General features: G+C 40.4%; 1 protein-coding gene across 2 annotated transcripts in view; it reads left to right on the top strand.

The window, feature by feature from the left end:
- The window catches only part of LOC141008529 (protein bicaudal D homolog 1-like), a 52,718-nt gene that overhangs the window by 20,118 nt on the left and 12,281 nt on the right, over positions 1-20,319 (top strand). The window contains exons 2-9 of one of the 2 annotated variants that reach the window (XM_073480935.1): positions 3,878-4,090; positions 5,213-5,365; positions 6,136-6,440; positions 9,013-9,187; positions 15,276-15,799; positions 15,887-16,057; positions 17,868-18,258; positions 18,653-18,847. In XM_073480935.1, coding sequence (XP_073337036.1) covers positions 3,878-4,090; positions 5,213-5,365; positions 6,136-6,440; positions 9,013-9,187; positions 15,276-15,799; positions 15,887-16,057; positions 17,868-18,258; positions 18,653-18,847 — 2,127 coding nt within the window. Of the gene's footprint in view, positions 1-3,877; positions 4,091-5,209; positions 5,366-6,135; positions 6,441-9,012; positions 9,188-15,275; positions 15,800-15,886; positions 16,058-17,867; positions 18,259-18,652; positions 18,848-20,319 lie in introns of both variants that reach the window. The other variant, XM_073480936.1, reaches the window with a different exon arrangement.

Raw genomic sequence — 20,319 nt, 5'->3', positions numbered from 1 at the left:
GTAAACATATTTTATTAGATCACTGTATTTAGTGTATATAGAAACAGTATAATTAGAATAATTACAATCCGATTAAAGAAATATTGTCAGTGTAACCGCAGCTGGTCATGACTCTGTCCTGTCACTCTTTTAGAGCTGCATCTTCAGCTGTCACTAACTATGAACTTTGCATACTTTCAGATTGTTGTACAGTATAATCTGGAACATGATTCTGTGAACCTCTATAGCATGAGGAGCTTTGAACCCACACCGACCTTTTCCACATTTTATCCATATAGCTGAGAGTGACATCAAGAATCATCCCGAACATATTTTACAACATATATTTTGATCATATCAGATACATAAGGGCACATTTTCTGAACCAGATTTACAGTAAATGAATTTCTTGCTCAACAAGTGAGTTTCTCAAAAATATTGTGGCTCATAAAAAGGTTGAGAAACGAGTGTCGGAACTAGTAGTTCAAATTGACAAAACTTTTTTTTTTAATTTAAGAATCATTTGAACTACTCTAGAAATGTAACACCGTGAAATGAAAATGCTGCTTATCCTCTAAAATAGGCTTTACATCATGTGTCATCAGAGAGCTTATCATGTGATTTTGATGTGGAATTATAAGCCTTTAAAGGATAAATCCGCCATGTTTTATGTGGCTATCCCAGTCAGTGTTGATGGTTAATGTCTTGAATTGGTAAGTATATTTCCTGTGGTCTGTCAGCTGAGACGAAGACCCTCATGGAAATTATATTTAAAAAAATATTCATTGCATAAAAAAACAAAATTCGAAAATTCAAAAAGCAAGTCAATTGGTGTTTTCAAAGTCAGTCTATGAAGCTGAGGCAGATTATTCTGTTAGCGCTTAGAGGCTGCTGGTGTGAGGCTGTGAGCCGTCTGTAATTCTTTGGTTTTCATCAGGTCGGTTTCTCTCCTCTCCTCCTCTGGAGCTGGTTCGGTTTAGCTTTAGTGTGTGTTTTCCACTCGTGCATGCGTAAACAGCTGTTGCAAGGTTTGAGAAGGTAAACTGTACACCCACATATTTTCTAAATATATTTCAATATGGTATAAATTACAAGTGAGTTTTTTCCCCGTTTTTATATTATATTTTCTCGGGAAGCGGGAAATGACTTCAGTGGGTATTTTCTAGGGGTGTGCATCTCTCCCTCGATTCGATACGCATCTAGATACATGGGCTACGATACGATTCAGGGACGATACATTTTAAATACAGAACGATTTGGTGCGATTCGATGCGATTCGATACGATATGATGCAATCTGATACAGTTCTTAACATTTGTTTAATGTAGACATTTATTTTCCATTATAAATTAAAATAAGCAATTCTATAAAAGTGGCATTGCTTACCTTCAAATCAATATATTTCATAAAAGACCAGGGAATCCCACGTATTTTTGTTTCTTTATGGCATGGGAAAGAAAATGGAAAACAAATGTATCATTTCAGAATTAAATGTCAATGTGTTTATTGCTTTTCCAATAGACACATTTAGACAATAAAGACTTACTGTATGAACAAACATATTGACATTATCAATATAAACTGAAGTCTGTCTCACACACCCCTGCCCAGGTGCCTCACTTTGGCAGTTAGTTAGGGGGAGAAATATGAAAAAAATATTATAAAAAACCCAGAAGTCTTAGCCCTTCAATACATTACAATTCATGAACTTTGCAAAGCCCCTCTAACACAGAAAACAAAAACAAAAAATACTGTACTTTTCTCCATGCCGTCTCACCAGGTGAGTTTTCAGATTTGTTGTGCTACCGTTGGACTTAAAAGCTGTTCTACAGACCTTACATATTGCCAGACTTTTGTCCAAATGTCCCTCCTTATAAAATCCAAATCGCTTCCAAACTTTAGATTTCAGAGGTTACGCCCCGCCTTTCCGAAACCCCGCTGTTCCGAAAATAGACTTCCATTCTTCGTAATGGCGGGGTTTCCCATTTTTTCTAAAGACCCCGCTATTCCGAAAAGGCTATTGGGAACCCCTGACCCTAACCCTAACCCTAACCCTACTGGGAAGTAATTGGAACTTGAAAGTCGGATTCGGAACAGCGGTGTTTTGGAGCGGGGGTGTTTTGGAATGGAGGGGTGTCACAATGGAGGTGTTTCGGAATGGACCGGCCGTCCCCGATTTCAGATTAGCTGGTGCATTGTAAACAGGGTCGGAGTTGCCGGACATGTTGTTGTTGTTGTTCTTGTGGTTTTTCCCTCGGATACGCTAACGTTACTCTTGCGAGAATCTCGCGTTGACCATTTATTACTCTCGCAAGAATCTCGCGTTGACCTTTAACCTTTTACGAGAGTTGAGAGATGCTCTGCAGAATTAGCAGCAAAGCTTCAGTCAACCGGTGCATAACTTTAGAATTGGGCCATCGACCGGTTAATGGTAAATTTAAATCGATACAGGGGTCCGCGTATCGATGTAGTCGCATCTTTAACATTAAAAACAGTTACCGATTCGTATCGGTGAATCTTTACACCCCTAGTATTTTCCATAAATATATTTTCCAACCTACCGTTTCCCAGAATTAAACCCTCATATGCATTAATATCTCATCCTTTTTTTGTTTTTATAATATGTCTACATTTAAATAAACTCCTAACAGAATCTGGTTTCTTCTACATTGCTTTAGCATATTTGCAACCATATATCACCTCACACATGTTGAGAAAAAACATAGCATTAGATGAAAAAATATTCACTCAGTGGTCATCTTTCCTCCTCACGGAGCCCACCTAAGGCCACATGGTAGGGAAAAAAATGGCTGTCCAATGAGAAGAGGGCAAAATCCGTGTGAATACGAGAGCACGGATTTCCACATTCATTTACTTTTTCTGCCATGTGGTTCTAGGGGGGCTCTGTACTTCTTGGCCCAGCTGGTCTTGTATTTTTCCAGTTTATCGTTGGTGGGATCCCGAAGAGGGTCTCTTGCACACCTCTACGCAAGCCAGGAGGAGCAACAGTATCCAACAAAAACTGCCCACGCTTAAAATTCACTGCAGCAGAAATATTCTGTTTCTGTTGGCATTGGAGGGTAATGTGAGCAAAGGCTTCACCACTGCTGTTTTCTGACAACAGCTCTGGATAGTCGCTGTCGGCAATGTCATCTAAAGCTAACTCAGCTGCAGCTCAGCCTCTCTCTGCTGGATTTCTTCAGCTGTTTACTCTGACTTGAATAAGTATCCTGCTTGAGTGTCAGAGTCTGCCAAATCACTGTAAAAAGTCTCCCCCTCTATGACCTCCTCTGCCCTCATGTTAAAATGACACTCACCATTGAACACATGTCTAATTTGCATACAAGCGAGACATGAAAGAAGTTTTAGATCAGACATGCCCCCCATGAATGTCAGATACCCAGAGGTGGAGAGTAGAAATCCAAGCTGAAATGGCCTGTAGTTCTCTCGAGTACTAGTTACGACACTTGGTATCTTATGAGAGTAATATCATTTTATTTTACAATATAAATTTACAGTTTATAGGATAAATGAATAATGTATTGATCAGGATATAATCACATGACAGAACACTTTAAGTTGAAGGAAATGGAAAATTCCACACTTTATATGCTATTAATCATAAAAGGTGAACAGGACTTTCATTCCTGAACTGTTGCTCATGGGTTGATGTTACTGTAAAGCTTTTCATTAATGTTTTGACCTTCACTTATAGGTCTGTTTGTCTGTGTTGGATGGATTGATCAGAGCATATTCTCAGATATTATTCATCACATATGAATAGCATTTTTTGGATGATGCCCTTCTATTAGAGACCATTGTTCAAACAGAAATAGTAGAAATTCATCTCATAGTTATGTCTGGATGACTTTTGCTTTCCTCTCCTACCCTGTTCCAGGCATTTGGCCAGGCCTACTCCACCCAGCGTAAGGTGGCAGAAGACGGGGAGACCAATGAGGAGACACTGCTGCAGGAGTCTGCCTCCAAGGAGGCCTACTACATGGGTCGCCTCCTGGAACTTCAATCAGAGTTGAAGCACAGCCGGGCATCTGCGTCTAACGCTCAGGCTGACAACGAACACCTGAGCACAGTGCTGCAGGAGCTGAGGGAGGTACAGTACAGAGTTAGGGATATCATATCATATCATATCATATCATATCATATCATATCATATCATATCATATCATATCTTATCATGTCATATCATACCATATCATATCATATCATATCATATCTTATCATGTCATATCATACCATGTCATATCATATCATATCATATCATATCATATCATATCATATCATATCATATCATATCTTATCATATCATATCATATCTTATCATGTCATATCATACCATGTCATATCATATCATATCATATCATATCATATCATGTCATATCATATCATATATCATATCATGTCATATCATACCATGTCATGTCATATCATATCTTATCATGTCATATCATATCATATCATATCATATCATATCATATCATATCATATCATACCATGTCATGTCATGTCATATCATATCATGTCATATCATACCATGTCATGTCATGTCATATCATATCATGTCATATCATACCATGTCATGTCATATCATATCTTATCATGTCATATCATATATCATGTCATATCATATCATATCATATCATATCATATCTTATCATGTCATATCATATCTTATCATGTCATATCATACCATGTCATGTCATATCATATCTTATCATGTCATATCATATCTTATCATGTCATATCATACCATGTCATGTCATGTCATGTCATATCATATCATATCATATCTCATATATCATATCTCATATATCATATCATATCATATCATATCATATCATATCATATCATACCATGCCATATATCATATCATAGATCATATAATGTCATATATCATATCCTGTCATATATCATATCATAGATCATATCATGTCATATATCATATCATAGCTCATATCATGTCATATATCGTATAATATATCATATATCAAGTTATATCATATAACATGAGTGTTATCCTAAAAATCAAAAGAGTTACTCAGAGTTCTAGCTGACCACATGGTTTCTTACGGAAGAGCATTGTTATGAGTCTTTCCTTCTTCAGTCTCTGTCATGTAAAAGCCAGTCACTTACATGCTGATTAAAGTCGTTTTCTTGGGTTATCTGAATTATAAACATGCCACTCCAGCTTTGATTCCTTGAACTGTCTCAGCAGAGTAATGAGATGTTGGAGCTGCAGCGCAGTCGGATGCGGGAGGAGATCAGGGAGTACAAGTTTCGAGAGTCGCGGCTGCTCCAGGACTATACCGAACTGGAGGAGGAGAACATCTCTCTGCAGAAACTGGTGTCAACACTCAAACAGAATCAGGTAAACATGATTCACACATACATTGTTCCTTTATTTGCTTTAGTCAAAAGCATGTGAGACGTTTATACGTATACATAAGACCAACTGAATTCAAGTTGCACAGTTTTATTTTTGCCACATATACATGTTGTCATTAATCTACTCATGATGTCTTCTTTGTAATCATTTCCTGCGATGGCACGCACCTAGGGTGTGTGTGTGTCTGTGTGTTTGAATCAATGGTCAATCTTTCACCAAATTCAGCACTCAGCAGAGACTCTGGTTCTCTTTCTTCTTTTCCCCTCTCCTGTCTGTAATGTTACATTCATGAAGTAAAGTACATTTCCCCTCCAGCTCCACTCAGCAGTCAATATTGAAGTACAAAAACACAGACAACAGAGGTCACCTCTGCGGATCACTGCTGCAGTCAGGATAATAAACGGGAGTGACTTTTTAACCCTAAAGGTTGTTGTGACTCTGAGTGTTTATTCCTCCAGAAGGTCTGGCTCTGCCCTCCTCCCCTGCTCTAACCGCAGCCCTCCCCACCCCCCCTCCCCTCCCTGACACTGGGCAAACGTCTTTTGATAGAGACATTCTTGGTGGCAGAAATTACATATTGTGCGTTTGAGCAAAAGGGAAAAATTGGGGAGATATTTATTGCCCCTATGTATTTTGAATGTGTGTAGAATTTGAACATTTGTGACAACTTTTTGACTACTTTCAGTTACAGTCTATCTACTCTATGAAGCAATTTGTAAGTGAATCTATCTTTTGCTCAACTCCTGGTTTAGGTGGAGTATGAAGGTCTGAAGCACGAGATCAAGGTCCTGGAGGAAGAGACAGAGCTCCTCAACAGTCAGTTACAGGACGCGCTGCGTTTGAAGGACATCTCAGACGGCCAGCTGGAAGAGGCACTGGAGTCTCTGAAGAGTGAGCGTGAGCAGAAAAAACACCTCCGCAGGGAGCTGGTCCAGCACCTCAGCATATGTGATGTGGCCTACACCGGCAGTGCCCACCTGACATTCACCTCCGCCCCGCCCAGTGGAAACGCCACTCCAACTACTCTGCTGTCCCCAAATGCAGAAGAGCCAACAAGGTGGATATTGCACACTCATGAAACCAATATTTAAAGAAAATGTTTACATGTTAGTGATCACAAGAGCTTACAAAATGTCCACCCTTTCTCTTACAAATACATTTATAGACTAATAATTGCCCTGGAGCATTTGTTTTGGAGGTTTTTCCAAAAATGTAGGATCTTTGGATCGTTGGGCATGCAATGCATGGGACTTCATCACCAGATATTCAACCTAATAGCTAGGATAAATCTGGGTCATGTGGGTTTCTGAAACTTGAAACTTTTTTCTACTGTTTTCTATTCTTTTGCAACGTTATGTTTCTTTAGGTTCAATTTTCAATTTTATGTTCTGACAATGCTGCAATGTTAGGTTTAGGGAAAGATCATGTTTTGGCTTAAAATTCTGCCAAAAACCATAGCCAAACCAACAATGTTATTGGGACCCGAAGATGAAGTCATTCATTGTGGATTCCAAAATGGACTCTGAACTGAACTCAGTTCCACAGAATTCCCCAGTTTTCTCACCTAGGTGTAAAGACTGCCAAGAGACCCAGCTTTGAGCTACTATTGGTCAGGGTGACAGACCCCCCAATGACCAGATAGTCAAAACTCCAGCTCCTTCCTTTGTTCTCTCTTCTCCACCTCTTCTTCCACCTGTTCTGTGCGTTCCTCCATGGTGTGAGAAAATATAAGGATATCATCCAAATACACAAACACGAAATGATTTAACATGTCTCGGAGAATGTCATTGATAAGGGTCTGGAATACTGCTGGGGCGTGGGTGAGTCCGAAGGGCTTGACTAAATACTCAAAGTGTCCAAGGGGTGTCTTAAATGCTGTTTTCCATTCATATCTGTCATGGATACGGATCAGATGGTAAGTGTTTTGTAGATCCAGCTCAGTAAAAAAACTTTGCACGGCAGAGAGGTTCAAAGGAGGGATCGATGAGGGGGAGTGGATATTTATTGTTAACTGTGATGTCATTCAGGCCACAATAGCGCAGGATTGTATCTTTCTTCTTGACGAAGAAGAAACCCAGCCCCAGCGGTGAAGATGAAGGTCTGATAAAACTGACAGGAAGGGCGTTGTGACACGTGTAGTCTTCCATAGCCTCCCTTTCAGGGCGCCAGGTTGTATAGCCCGCTGGAGGGTAGCAAGGAACCGGGGAGGAACTCAATAGCATAGTCGTTGGTCTGTGTGGGAGAAGCGACAAGGCTAGCTCCTTGCTAAACACCAGGGTGAGGTCATGGAACTCAGGCGGCAGTGGGGTGGGAGTGGCAGAGTGAAGGCAATGAGAGTCGCAAAAGATGCTCCAGCTTTGATCAGCTTTTTTGTTTTTAGACACCATTTGTTCGCTTCTTCCACGACACACACACAACACACTCACACACACCTGTATATAGCACATGTTAGTTAGATTCTGTGTTTTCATTTTGTGTTTAATAAAGACTTATTTATTTTAAAGACTATTTAATATTGTACAAGAACCTCTGCTCTGTCAAGGACTCCGTGTTGTGGTAATTTTGGTTGTAGTTATTAAGTTAATTATTAAATAGAGTTACAAACTGACAGTTGAGTACCTTTTATGAGACTGATTTAGTGAATTGGCTATCATTTTGCCTTCTTCAAGGGTGGTGCTCCCGAGGCGATTCATCGTAAATAATAATTATCCCTGATAATCAGTAATTATTATTGATAGCCAGATTTAACCCAAATTCCCTATTAATTTTGCGTGAAGGCACAAAAATGTGTTAATCCATCTCTCAATCATTTCCAACTTTCGTAACCTGCATGTGGCTCTCACTTCCAATGGACTTCCCACTTTCATTTTTAAAAAAAGGGCTCATTGTTTCCTGAAAAAGCTGATCACTATCAAACTGCAGTAAGCACGGTGTGTTCATAATAAAGGAACATTTCATCCAGTGCAATAATGTAAAATTGGCACAGATTAATACAATATATCTGGCTGTTGATACACACACAATATTTGTTGTAAATAGTCGTGTTGGTTTGGCTCTGCACACTTATCCTTATCCTGGATTACCGAAACAGAACCATAAAAAACCTTCAACCGTGCTCTAGTTGCCAGTAGCAGATTTTAGGATTGTAGATGAACAGATGAAATATGTTGACAGTAACATTACATGCATTACATTTCTTACAAAATATATTTGTTTCTCTTTCCATTTTTATTGTAATTTTTAGGAGATAGGTCAGAAGTTGTGTGTGTTCCCATGTATACTGTATCTGAAAATGTGCACTAAGTGACTAAAACATCAGATGCAAGAAAGCACTGAATAATAGCACTAAAAACTGACTTAGAGGACAAAGCGAATCTTGGGGGGAAAGAAACCTTCTATATTGCAAAATGTTGATTTGCAGTCATACCCTGAATGGCGTTGGACAGGGCCAGCTGACCAGCGAACTGATCTGAGGCTGTGTTCTTCTGTACTTTGTGTTTTAGTCTGGGTTCCTTTACTGTTTTTTTTGTGCTGGTTATGAGTCTCTCTAATTTTCTTTACTTGCCATGTGGAAAGCAAAGTGGCTCTCCTGGATTTTAAAGATAATGTACGCTACTGTGATCTCTCAGGTGTAACGGCCATCTCCAGTCTGGGACTGGAGCAGGGACAGCAGTAGGGTCAGGGCCCAGGGCTAATGGAGAGTACCGAGGGCCTGGTCGGAAAGCTGAGGGGACAGTGACAGCAGACCTCTTCAGTGAGATGAACCTGACGGAGATCCAGAAGCTCAAACAGCAGCTGATGACGGTAAGACTGCTCTCTGAACAACCATGTACTAATTTTTCACTAAAAGAAAGCATTAGCCAGCGTGAAGGACTTTGTTCAAAATGGGAGCAGTATTATAGTGTTAGATGGTACAAACAACACAGTGATGAGGGCTTGGTATATCAGCACTTTCTTTTCCCTGGTTTTAATCTTACCTTCTCAGTACTGCTTGGTAACTCCTCATCCTCCTCAGCTCACATCACTTGTGTGTGCAACAGGGTTCCATTCTGGGTCCAGTCTTTTTCTCACTTTATATGCTTCCATTGGGCCACATAATAAGGAAAAAGTTATGTGCCTCATCTCCTTCACCGCTGCATAATAGTTTAACAGAAATCAAAGAGTGGATGCACCAAAACTATTTCCAGCTGAACAATAACAAAACACATTTTTTTCTAATTGGTCTGTACTGCGCAGCTAAGGTGCTGAAACATGGCTTTCTCTACATCATCTACGAATTCATTTAAAAATATTATTACTTACTTTTAAAGAATAACCTACTTCTTGCTGTTTCCATTTTGTGGTCGAATTTTGTGACCAAACAAGGTCAATCTTATTTTGTCTGGGTCCCCAAACTCTGAAATGCACTTCCGGTAGAAATTAGATCATGAGGACCTGTACCCACTTTTACTACATTTAAAAAAAATATTTATTTTAGGATGGCAATTTGCAACCTAGTTACCAGAGGAAATGTTGGCAATGTTTGTCTCTGCAAACCACGGATATATTGAATCTTAACATTTCTTTATGATGCAACTTGATGTTTCTCTAGGTTCGATTTTCCATTTTATGTTGCCACAAACATAGCTGCAAATATTCCCAAGTTCTCTTTAAAAAATATCCAGTGGTGTCATGCTTTCACCATTCACCCCTACAAAAGTGGAAATGCATTCCTGAACTTTGGTCACTGGCTTGGTAGCCTTCTCTCCTAGTTCTAACTTCACTATTAAAGTCAGTTCAAAAACATGTAATGTGAATGTATTGTAGAAATGTCAATATGGTACGTATGACAGGTACAGATATGAATTTATCTGTGGTGTGCAGAAATGCTAACTGCCAGCTTACAATTAATGTTTTTTTTCTTCTGGGAACTGAACTTCATTCTTATAATGTTGTACATGTGTAGCCTATATACAGTATGTGCTGAAGTGTGTATGCGTAATTTAGTTTTTTATTACCTTTTTTATTTTATAATGTGTAATTCTTTGAATGAATAAGTTAATTTGTTTTTAATTTTGCTTTATTTTACCTGCTTCTATGCTTTGTGAGGTGCTTTGTAATATTTGTTTTGCAAAGTGTCATAATAATAACAACAACAATAATAATAATAACAATTAGTGACAAGTTTTGGCTGTGATGGAAAGACGTAGCAGTTTTATTCTTTACTTTCAGTGTCTGCTGGGTTCATAATCCAGCATCAGACGCCTCTAAAACCAAGACTCTTGAATAATTTACAGTAATGCTGCCATGCTGTCATACAGTATCCCCACAGCAGAGCCCTCTGTCTCTCACTTTCTCCCTTTGTCTCCTCCTCCCACACACAGTCACACACTTATTGTTCTTGTTCTCTTTCCAAACAACTTTATCTCGTATACGTTCCCAAGCTCTCAATGCATTTCTTAAACTTCACAACCAATTACTTGGTGTATCAAATCATGCTCAGATCAACACAGAGCTTATATTGTGCGTATTCACACATCCATCCAGCCACATCTGCTTCAGTTCCTGTAGGTGTAATCCCATCCATCCCTGCAGCCTCTCTGATAGGGCTACAGGAAGAGCTTATTTATATCTCAGCTGACACACTACACTATCGACCGCTCTCCACAGGATTGGTGGGTTTCATGCTGCTTGTCTAGGTTGCTCTTATTAAATGTTAATGAATCCACTTTTGTGCTACAGCATTGTTTCTTTACACCCAATGGAACTAGTAGTTAAGCATTTAATGAGAAAAGGTGTTATTACAGCTATATGGGCTATTGTACTGGATAAGTATTTGTTTTCTTTATTGTAGAATTGAGTTTAAAAGATCTGAGACAGTTCTTTTTATGTTTGAAGTCTTTCCATTTCAGGTCTGGTTGTGGAGATGCCTGTACACTTCAGTGATAGCATTTAAACAAATCACGCAGGGCATTAAGACCATGTGTCTTTCTTTCTTTTTTTACATTACATTTTTGGTCTATATTGACAGCAGACAGTCCTCACAGACAACACACATGGTGTGGGAGAACTCTTGTAGGTTCAAGTCTTGTACTAGACAAACTTGGGATCTTTTCGCCGCTCTGTGCACTTGGCCTCTGAAAAGCATGAAGAAGCAGTGTTTTTTTGTTTTTTTTTCAAAAGTTCAGTACATTATTACAGGTTTTTGCAGAAATTATGAAAGCCGCCCCGTGGGTGGAGTTTTCTTGTATACAAACACCGTTATCTTTACCCCACCAAAACACACTGTATCTCTGAAGCCTAACAAACATGCTGATTGCATTTCTTTCCTTATAAAACGTTAGCAAGCCAATTTTTCTTTGAATATTTTGAAACCTGCCTACTATATATCCATTTATGCCTCGGCATGTGTCTTGGTGCCTTACTGCCACCAACTGTTAATAAGTGGTATTGCATGAAATTGAGGATTATTATAATATTTTGATAGACATGTCCAGTCTTGAGGTAAATAGCTGGCTTCTACTATATCTTTGCTTTTGCTTTAACTTTTCTAATATACATGACCATCCTCTGCATTTAGTAGGAATGTGATCACTTTAACATTATCCTATGTGCTTACATGTAGGTCCTTGTCAGGGCTGTAGTGGTAAAATAAAAAGTGGGTAACAATAAGTGGTTAAACTGTCTAATGTTAAGTAATTGTAAACTCATAAAAAGGTGAGTGTGTTACAATTCAAGTATCAAGTATGTGTCACATTCGTCATTACAACCACACCAGAAAAACAGGGAAAAGCACAAGATCATATAGCTCATCAGACTGTATCCAGAACAGTCTTTTTAAATAATAATAATAATAATAATAATAATAATAATAATAATAATAATAATAATAATAAATCTTCCTTGTATTCACGAGTCTTGCAGTTGTGGTTTCCACACAACATGAGCAATCAGCAACAGGAGGTCACACACTACAAGATCACACATGAGATGTGACATGGGAATGATATGGTCCAATCTGAACAGGGCTTTAGGAATGGTGTGTATTGATTTTTTTAATACCAACTTTACTTTTTAAAATATTAAGCTTTTTTTCGACAAAATGTTGCCATAGAGAATGAATGGGAGGCACATGATCACAAGGTTGGCAGTTTGTATCCCACCTCTGGCTACAACTACAACCTTTACCATAAGAAAACATTCCAATGCAGTTAAAAAACTTCACACCATTGTCTATGGACATGGAATGATTGATTATGCTGGAAAGGTTTTCCTTAAGGATGCTGTGTCTCTTACAGACACTGCAAGGTTTAGACGTGTTAAAATATTCTGCATCCCTGCCACTACTACTGCTACTACTACTACTACTACTGTTGCTACTCATTCTACTACAACAGCTACTACTACTGCTGCTACTACTACTACTACTGCTGCTACTAATTCTACTACAACGGCTACTACTACTGCTGCTAATACTACTAATACTGCTGCTACTAATTCTACTACAACGGCTACTACTACTGCTGCTACTACTACTACTACTGCTGCTGCTACTAATTCTACTACAACGGCTACTACTACTGCTGCTACTACTACTACTACTACTGCTGCTACTGCTGCTACTACTGCTGCTACTACTACTACTACTGCTGCTACTACTACTACTACAACGGCTACTACTACTGCTGCCACTACTACTACTACTGCTGCTACTGCTGCTACTGCTGCTACTACTACCACTACTGCTGCTACTACTACTACTACAACGGCTACTACTACTGCTGCCACTACTACTACTACTGCTGCCACTACTACTGCTACTGCTGCTACTACTACTACTACTGCTGCTACTACTGCTGTTATTACTACTACTGCTGCTACTACTGCTGTTATTACTACTACTGCTGCTGCTACTACTACTACTACTACTGCTGCTACTACTGCTGTTATTACTACTACTGCTGCTACTACTACTACAACGGTTACTACTACTGCTGCTGCTACTACTGCTGTTATTATTACTACTGCTGCTGCTACTGCTACTACTACTACTACTACTACGGCTACTACTACTACTGCTGCTACTGCTTCTACTACTCCTACTGCTGTTACTACTACTACTGCTGTTATTACTACTACTGCTGCTACTACTACTACTGCTGTTATTACTACTACTGCTGCTACTACTACTACGGCTACTACTACTACTACTACTACTACTGCTGCTGCTACTACTGCTGTTATTACTACTACTGTTGCTGCTACTACTACAACGGTTACTACTACTACTGCTGCTACTACTGCTGTTATTACTACTACTGCTGCTACTACTACGGCTACTACTACTACTGCTGCTACTACTGCTGTTATTACTACTACTGCTGCTAGTACTACTACAACGGTTACTACTACTACTGCTGTTATTACTACTGCTGCTGCTACTACTACTACTACTACGGCTACTACTACTACTGCTGCTACTGCTTCTACTACTCCTACTGCTGCTACTTCTACTGCTGTTATTACTACTACTGCTGCTACTTCTACTACAACAGTTACTACTACTACTGCTGTTATTACTACTACTGCTGCTACTGCTGCTACTACTACTACTGCTGTTATTACTACTACTGCTGTTATTACTACTACTGCTGCTGCTACTACTACTACTACTGCTGCTACTACTGCTGTTATTACTACTACTGCTGCTACTACTACTACAATGGTTACTACTACTGCTGCTGCTACTACTGCTGTTATTACTACTACGTCTGCTGCTACTACTACTACTACTACTACGGCTACTACTACTGCTGTTATTACTACTACTGCTGCTACTACTGCTGTTATGACTACTACTGCTGCTGCTACTACTGCTGTTATTACTACTACTGCTGCTGCTACTACTACTACTACTACTACGGCTACTACTACTACTGCTGCTACTGCTTCTACTACAACTGCTACTACTACTGGTGCTGCTGTTACTACTGCTACTGGTAGTACTACTTCTACTGCTGTTACTGCTACTACTGCTACTACAGCTACTACTACAACTACTACTATTACTGCTGCTACCGCTACTGCTACTGCTGCTAATAGTGCTTCTGCTACTACTACTGCTGATACTACTTCTACAAATACTGTCACTATCGCTGCTGCTACTACTAATGCTAAACTACTGCACCCACTACTATAGTGGGGCACAGTGGGTAAAGCACATGGCTCGTGGTCAGGGGTTCAGTTCTTCATCTTGTCACATTCAAACTTCACACATGCATACACACGGTTGATTGGATGATTGATTACACCTGTAGCAGTGTCCGACTGTTTTTAAAGTATGTTGAACAACTACAACCTCTCTCCTTATAAATGTCAAATGCCTTCGGTTGTGCTGGGATTGGTCCTATTCAAGTACTAAGAGCACAGGTCACAAGTTAACCTCTGAAAAAACTATGAAATTGCACTTACTCTCTCTTCCAATTTCCTTTCAACCTTTCTTGTCCTATCACAATTAAGCCATGAAATTACAAACATATTCCACATATTCCCTCATGCATTATGACTTTTATTTAATTATTTGTACACACATACTGACATACAGGTTTGGGGAGTAATGGAATACATGCAATGGGATTATGTAGTTTTATTGTGATAGGTGTGTTGGGGATAGTCAGTTGGATAGCCAGATGGCTAACTTCCTGTTATTTGAACCCTGCTTTTGCAAAAACAACCATTCAGAGGATTCAAGCTACAGAGTACAATACCTGAAGATGAAGCTGCAGGATTTTTACCCTTGATTTTTGGCTGTTTAGTGAATTTTAGACCACGTCTAAATTTGAAGGGTTTGTGTTTAAAAAGGTTTAAAGATGTCTGAGACCATAAATGCTTTACTTCACTTTGCTTCCTGCAGGTTGAACGTGAGAAAGTAACACTGATAACCAGCCTGCAGGAGTCCCAGACTCAGCTCCAACACACCCAGGGGGCCCTAACAGAGCAGCATGAGAAGACCCTCCGCCTTAGCCAAAAAGTAATTGCCCTCCGACGCTTGCACCGCAGGGCCTTCCTCAACCAGGAAGCCCACGCCAGTGCCACCTCTCAGCTCCACCATGAAGCCCTGATGGAGCTGGACGGGGATGAGGAGGAGGCTTATGAAGAAGGAAGAACTGAGGAGGATAAGAGTGAGACACTGAACAAAAGTCAGGTATTTTCATACCAGACACCAGGGCTGGAAATCCTGCAGTGCAAGTACCGTGTGGCTGTGACAGAGGTGGTGGAGCTCAAGGCAGAGGTGAAGGCTCTGCATGACAGACTGGCTCAGTGTGCAGAGGAAGCAGCGGGGGAGAAGCCAAGGCGGAACAGTCAGCTCCAGAAGCTGGAGAGGCAGGTCGCCTCATTGGAGAAGAGCTGCCGGGAAGAACGGGAGAAGGTAACCACGTCATACTGACTGTATCTGTTTGTATAGAATGAGAGATAGTTATAGAAATAAAGGGTTTCCTCTTCTTTCCTTTTTTAGATTTGTAGAGTGGAGTTGGAGTTGCAGGCAGCTCAGTCGGCAGCCAATGAGAGCCAGGGGGCTTTAAATGCAGCTCAGGATGAGTTGGTGACACTGAGTGAGGAGCTTGCCCAGCTGTACCACCACGTCTGTCTGTGCAACAATGAGACGCCCAACCGTGTCATGTTGGACTACTACAGGTCTGACTGCTGTTTTATTAGTAGGACACAGGCAAAATCAAAAGGTTGATTGAGTTTTCTCGAAGTTACAGTGATTGACATCCATTTTGTTGTGCATGCATTAGAGTGGTTGCAACTTAGGGGAAAAATGTGCCTAAGTGATGTAAATAAAAGCTGAATATAGGACCTTCTTGGCGGGCTAAGCTCACTGTATAAGGCTTCCTTCAGGAGCTGTTCCACCAGGAAGTTCTTGAGTACAGAAACCTTCTTGTCAGAGCTCTAAGCAGCTGCCCCAGTCAAATTCCTTGCCCTCAGTCTGCCAGAGTGGTGAGACTTGAAGACCTTCATGCAGGGAATGTCACAAGGTATTCTCAGGTGATCCTTTTTTTGGTCAGGTAACTTCCTCCTTGCCCCCACTGTCACCTGACTCCTATCTGGTAACGCACTGGATGCCTACACTTGTCCTAATAAGTTGTGGCTCCATATGGTAATAGCCTTGTTTTTTTCCTCAGTCAGCGACTGGTAAGCTCCTGGGCAGCTTCTGGTAGGAACCAGGCCACCTTTTGCCTTTTGCTGGGATCAACTTGTTTGTTTTGCCAGAGAACAATCCGGTAGCACCCTTGTTGCACCAGAACAAGACTTAGTGAAGAGACAGTTTTTATGCCTCCCTGCAACGACAGCCATGGTCAGAAGCATTATGTTTCTTAGATTGTCCATCCGTCCAAGTTATTTCTGGAACACATTAAGGAACTTTCTTTAAATTGGTCATAAACACTTGGACTCAAAGATGAACTGATTAGATTGTGGTGCAGTGCTTGAAGTGGAAAAAAAGTGTTGGTGCTCCCAACAAGTGTTGGTTGCAGTGCTGGGGGATGGCGTCGGGTTGCTCAATGCTGCTCCGTCACATGGCCAGTCCAACTATGTGTGATACTGTCACTATAGTGTGTCACACAAAAATAGCACTTTAGTCACCAATAGAGAAAAGAAGGCAAGAACGGGAAGCTTAGTGTCACATAGTGCCCCCAAATGCAGTTTATTTAGGACCATTATGAATCTCCCAGAGAACCTGATATGAAGAGGACAGTAAAGAGTATTGCCAGTATGCAAGAAGAAGTCACAGTACTCCAAACAGTAAAATGAACAAGTGCTAGTAATGCGTACCTGTGAGTACTGGCCTACTTCAGGTACTGTTACAGTACTCAAAGGTCAAGATCGCTGTGACCTCTCCCCCATTCTATCTCAGGAATGCCTTGAGGGAATTTCAGTACATCTGGCACAAACATCCACCTGAACTCCACCTGATGAAGAAATAAGGATTTGGTGGTCAAAGGTCACAAAACCATGTTTTGGCCATAACTCAAGAGTTACAAATTTCCCAAATATATATATAAACATGAATATAATCAGAAAAAAAATGATGAACTGATAATACTTTATGTTCAAAAGGTCAAATGTCAACTTCACAGTGACATCATAATGCTTTCTGGCCATTATTCATCACCATTACTCAGGAACAGAAGGGGAGATTGTGACCATATTTCACACTTGGTCGAATACTAAATTGTTGACACTAATGAGCATATTCCAAAACACATGAAAGGCTTAGCACATCTCATATTCTTATATTTGAAGCAGCTGTCATGGCTGTTCTGTCAGAATCAGCTTTATAGTCCAAACATGTGAACACATACAAGGAAGATGACTGTTTCTGTTTCTCTCATGAACTTAAAGGGTGCTGGAATGAGTAGGTGAATGGTGAATATCTGCTACAGATATCCACCAACATACTTAAGGTTCTACTATATCAAATGTCTTTCTTTTTGTCTTCTAGACAAGGCAGAGGGCTCAGGGGCCTCAGTGCCAGTCTTAAAGCCATGTCTTCAGACAACAGCAAAGTTCTCCTCACACCACGCCTTGCCAGGCGGCTGGCCGCTGTCGCTTCGACAACCTCAACTCCTGGGGAGTCACGGAGTCCCTCAGAGTCTCCATCCAAGGACCGTTTATCGGGGGAGGGTGGGAGAGAGGAGAAGGAGGGGGACAGGGAGGGCCTCCAGGTACCATCGGATCAGAGCCTGCCTCCCTGCACACCTCCGACCCGCTCACCCAGCATCAGTGCCTCTTCATCATCATCGTCATCATCATCGCCTGCCCTGGAACCAGCTGGTGAGCTGCGCAGGGAGCCCATGAACATCTACAACCTCAACGCCATCATCAGAGACCAGGTAGAACACAGCTCTCATGTTAGTAGTGAGATTCCCTTTCTTCTTTCTTATCTCTCGTCTCTTAAACTTTTCTGTCTACTTATTTCGTTATACTTTGTTTCTTTTCTTTATTTTCTACCTTCCCTCCCCCTCTGCTCTCCCTTTCGTAATCTCTTCCCAAAGATAACACATCTTTAGAAAACTGTGGTATAGTTTTTTTTTTGCTTCTTCAGCTGTGTATTATCGCTCCCTCCTTCCTGTTCACCTCTTCTCCACTCATATTGCTTTGATAACCACCTTTCTCCACTCGCTTTTACCCTTAAAAAGCTCCAAAATGAAGTGGACCTCCTGTATCCTCTTATCTCCCCTTATCCTCACTTCCTTTCTCCTCCGCCTTTCTTGTCTCCTCCCCCAGGTGAAGCACCTCCAACGGGCAGTAGACAGGTCTCTGCAGCTGTCCAGACAGAGAGCTGCAGCCAGGGAACTGGCCCCTCTTCTGGACAAGGACAAGGAGAGCTGCTTGGAGGAGATCCTGAAGCTCAAGTCTCTGCTCAGCACCAAAAGAGAGCAGATAGCCACCCTCAGACTGGTGCTTAAGGCTAACAAACAGGTAAGATGTGTGTATATGTGCGTGCGTGGTAAAAAGTCAAGGGCTGTGGAAAAACATGGCACATGTGTAATTACTTTGTCCTTTGTGTTATAAGGTGCTGCAGTGTTGACATTGTTTATCTTGTGAGACCCGGTGCTCACATGTCTGAGTGATTATTGGCTGCAGGTGGAGGTGGAGGTAGAGGTGGGCATGTAGCGCAAAGATTCATTCCTTACATCTCTGAAATGGTTACGTGAAGTCAGAGAGTCCTTTCCAAATGAACCTGTGTTTGTGTGTGTGTGTGTGTGTGTGTGTGTGTGTGTAAAAATATAAAAATATTATGTATGTAATGCAAATATAGTGGCAATGTTTTGGGTGTGATTGTTGGTTCAACACAACAGGTGATTAAAACTATTTTACCTCCATAACATGTCTTTGACTAGTGGAAAGAGAAAATGTCAAAAACACAGAGATTTCTGTTTTAACCAGGTATGCAAATGAGCATATATTTAATTAGGTAGCCTAATTTGCATATATAAAGATGAAGTATCTGAAAACTAGTCATAAAAAAGAATAATTTTCTTAATGTAAGCAATCAACTGGGGGAAGTTTCATGTGAAATCTATCAGTTCAAATTATGTATTTTACAATACATATCCCTAAAGGGCGTTTTCTCAAAATGAGTTGTTTCTCAGGCTCTGAGCCAGAAATCTCTCACATACACCAAACATCCCAGTTTCATTCCTGTCTATATTCTGAGGAATGACAGCTCTTTATTCTTCCTTTTTGTTTGTTAACAAAACATAAAATAGAGTCAGTCCTGGGGCTCACATAGCCAAACAAGTGTATACATCATGTACGCTACTTTTTGCATATCAACTGAAATGCAAAAAGCCAAATTATTTGATGTCAATGAAAGTAAACAGGAGCCAGGGGTACGTTACCTGACAGGTAGCAACTGTACAAACCTTTGGCTGCTAACACTGAGACAGCAAGTCGTAGACATCATTTTAAGCAGATACCTCTATGAAAACAAGAAAACACGGGCTTGTATAGACTACACAGTACATCATGTTTTAACATGCGTCTAATGAACCAGAGGCTGCCCTCTCTGCCATCTTGCTAGCTGACTTGCCCACTGACACAACACAACCACAATTACACACCTGAAGGGGTCTGTATAGGCCTGCTGTTTGCCAAGAACGTTCTTTTCTTGTTTTTATGAGACAAAAGGAACAGGGAAATATTTATTTTTTATTTATATATATTTTCTAATTTATTTTTAAATCTGGTATTGTAAATTCTTACAATAACGGATTACTAATTTGAAAACATAGCTAAATTACAGATTACTTGAATTGCAAAACGAACGCGTTACGTAACTTGTTACCACTAAAAAGTAATCTGAGTACTCTGACACTGGTTGTGATAAAGTGATAAAAAGATATATCCAAAACTCCTGCTGTAAAAACTTTGGCTAATATATCAGTTAC

This window comes from Pagrus major, chromosome 14 (genome assembly GCF_040436345.1).
Source record: "Pagrus major chromosome 14, Pma_NU_1.0".
NCBI lineage: Eukaryota > Metazoa > Chordata > Actinopteri > Spariformes > Sparidae > Pagrus > Pagrus major.
This window is presented reverse-complemented; position numbering and strand designations above follow the sequence as displayed.